Here is a 2,348-nt window from a genome sequence, read left to right as displayed (position 1 = left end):
AAAACCTTATTCTTCAAAGTGCATGCTTCGTTCGTATCTATTCAGATTTAGTGATAGCATTTTCGTAGATTTCGCGAAAATTTGGACTATGACGGATTCAGTGGTAGCCCTGATTAAACCTCTTTCGTCCGACGCCGATATTGCGAACATATTCCAATTACCTAATTTCCTTAACTCAAGTAACATTTGATTTTTTTTTAACACTAACTATAAAATACCTCAACAATTTTGTAAATGTTCAATCTGTAGGATTAATAATAATCTTTCGTATGACACCCATATTTTAATTTTTCAGATATCTTGCGAATAACCGTTTTCAAAATATTTTCAAACAAAAACTTTTTTAAGCCTCTCGGCATCCATTTTTTAATATAATTTTCAAATAAATAATTTCCTTACTTCAAGTTGAATTTGATTTTTTAAACAGGTGGCAGCCCTCCTCCATGAGTATGGAAGTGCTTTAATGTATCTCCATACCAAGCTCCAGTACTCTATCACAAATATTTCCTGAGATATGCAGTATGAAAAATTATGTTTATATGGGGAGGTGCCACGCTCCCTCGTCCAATCGAGATTAAATCCCTACTACATTTTAAGTTAGGCTAAAGGACACCAGTGTACAAAATTTCATAATGATCGGTTGAGTAGTTAAAGCGTGAAAGCATAACAAACAAACAGAATCACTTTCAGATTTATAATTTTAGCAAATAAGGATATAAATTCAAAGCTGAAAAGCCGTTTTTCTCGAGTTTTTTTGATTTTTTGGCTTATGAAACTCTTGCAGCAAATGTGCGATATGCTGTAACCAAACAACGGCAAGGGCAACTGAAAAAGATTTTTCAGGGCAACCCACTTAACTGAACCAACATTTCTGGTATGGAGATTTGATTGTTAGATTTGTTCACAAGATATACGTGATTAAGTGGAACCACTTTTTGTTTTAAGCTGAATAACTGTAAATTGCAAATATCATGAAAACGTATCCATAGAAAAAAACTCAACTCGATTTTCGGAATCACCGAGCAATTCTACATAGAAATTGGATAGTGGAATCCATAGAACATTTTTGATGTAAACCAGTGCAACAAATGAAAATAACTTCTAGCGTAGTAACATGGGGGGGGGGACATGCCCCCCAACCCCCCAAAAAACACACACATTTCTTTATTGTCTTCTTTATTATGCTGATGCAATTTGGTAATCATACTTCGAACGGTAGTACAAAATTTCGCCTAAAAAAGCCAGCATACCCAACGACATACTTCCGATATACAGCATTTTAATCCAAAAGAAATCATCCACCACCAACGGTCGTCCATAGTTGAACGGTTTGCTCAAATCCAGAAACACTACCCTTTTTAGTTTCGCCAGCACAAAAAAGTTCAAAGACACCCACTCTTTCATAATACCCGAAGAATGCAGACGCAGCACAAAGTCGTCCAACAAATCGCGATAGGGCAGGTCTGTACGAATGGGCATACAGACAAACGTATTTCTGTACAAGCACAAGTCGGAATTGAAGTAGAATATCGGCCGGTTGAAGAAACTCTGTTGGAATTCGAAGATCTCCCAGCGAATATTCGACACTGGATATACATATTTTGTATTCATGCGTGAACGAAGCTTCAGCCACTCTTCGAATTCTGGAATGAATTTTACAAGATGCATGTGTTCCAAAAGGCTCTGATTCTGTTTTATGACTGATCTATCGTGTGAAGGAAATACAATTTTCAAACCAGCAGCTTCCAAGTCTTCGTAACTACGATGCATCGGCAGAAGCGGAGGATGGGTGAGAAAGGACTGCAGGTAAGCTTGGTAAGTGGTATTGGTAATGATGCTCATATAGCATAGCAAAAATACGACGAACTTGGTTTTAACGCTCGGTTGAGCGACTATCACAAAAGACTGGCTCAGCATGCCGCGAATGCTTTGATCATTTAGAAATAGGTTGATAAAATTGATCTGCTTGCGCTTGTTGAAGTGGGTCAGTAATGCAGCGAAAATAACTATGAACGCGAATATGCAAAATAGAATTGGAATTGGTACGATGCCAACGAACAGCTCATTTATGGGCACATTTTCCGGTAGTGGCACCATGTAGCAATAATCGATCGTCTGCACTGGATACGTCAGATTTTCCATGTCGTCATTGGGTTTCACATATCTCATACCCGCCCCTATATCGATGGTGCCATTTTGCGCCAAATCCTGCAGTACATCATAGTAGACGGTTTTACCCACTTCATAGGGGTAATTTATGAAAAGCGTCGTATTACGTCTGGCAGCAAAAATTCTCAATGATCTGCCTATGTATCCCTCCAGCTCCACTTTCCCATCCGCCTTATAAT

At 38.2% G+C, this 2,348-nt stretch overlaps 1 protein-coding gene across 1 annotated transcript; it reads right to left on the bottom strand.

Annotated features, from left to right (window-relative positions):
- Positions 1–1,179: 1,179 nt before the first annotated feature.
- On the bottom strand, positions 1,180–2,169 carry LOC118743977. Its single transcript, XM_036476740.1, has one exon. It carries the CDS (start codon positions 2,167–2,169, stop codon positions 1,180–1,182), a length of 990 nt encoding a protein of 329 aa, XP_036332633.1.
- Positions 2,170–2,348: the final 179 nt, after the last annotated feature.

Source organism: Rhagoletis pomonella, unplaced genomic scaffold, assembly GCF_013731165.1.
Source record: "Rhagoletis pomonella isolate Grant_MI unplaced genomic scaffold, Rhpom_1.0 Rhpom_scaffold_00007, whole genome shotgun sequence".
Classification (NCBI taxonomy): Eukaryota; Metazoa; Arthropoda; class Insecta; order Diptera; family Tephritidae; genus Rhagoletis; species Rhagoletis pomonella.
Note: the sequence above shows the minus strand (reverse complement) of the source record. Positions and strands in the feature narration are given on the sequence as shown.

Coding starts and splice junctions, on each gene's coding strand:
- LOC118743977 (XM_036476740.1), bottom strand. CDS start 2,169: ATGAGATATGTGAAACCCAATGACGACATGGAAAATCTGACGTATCCA.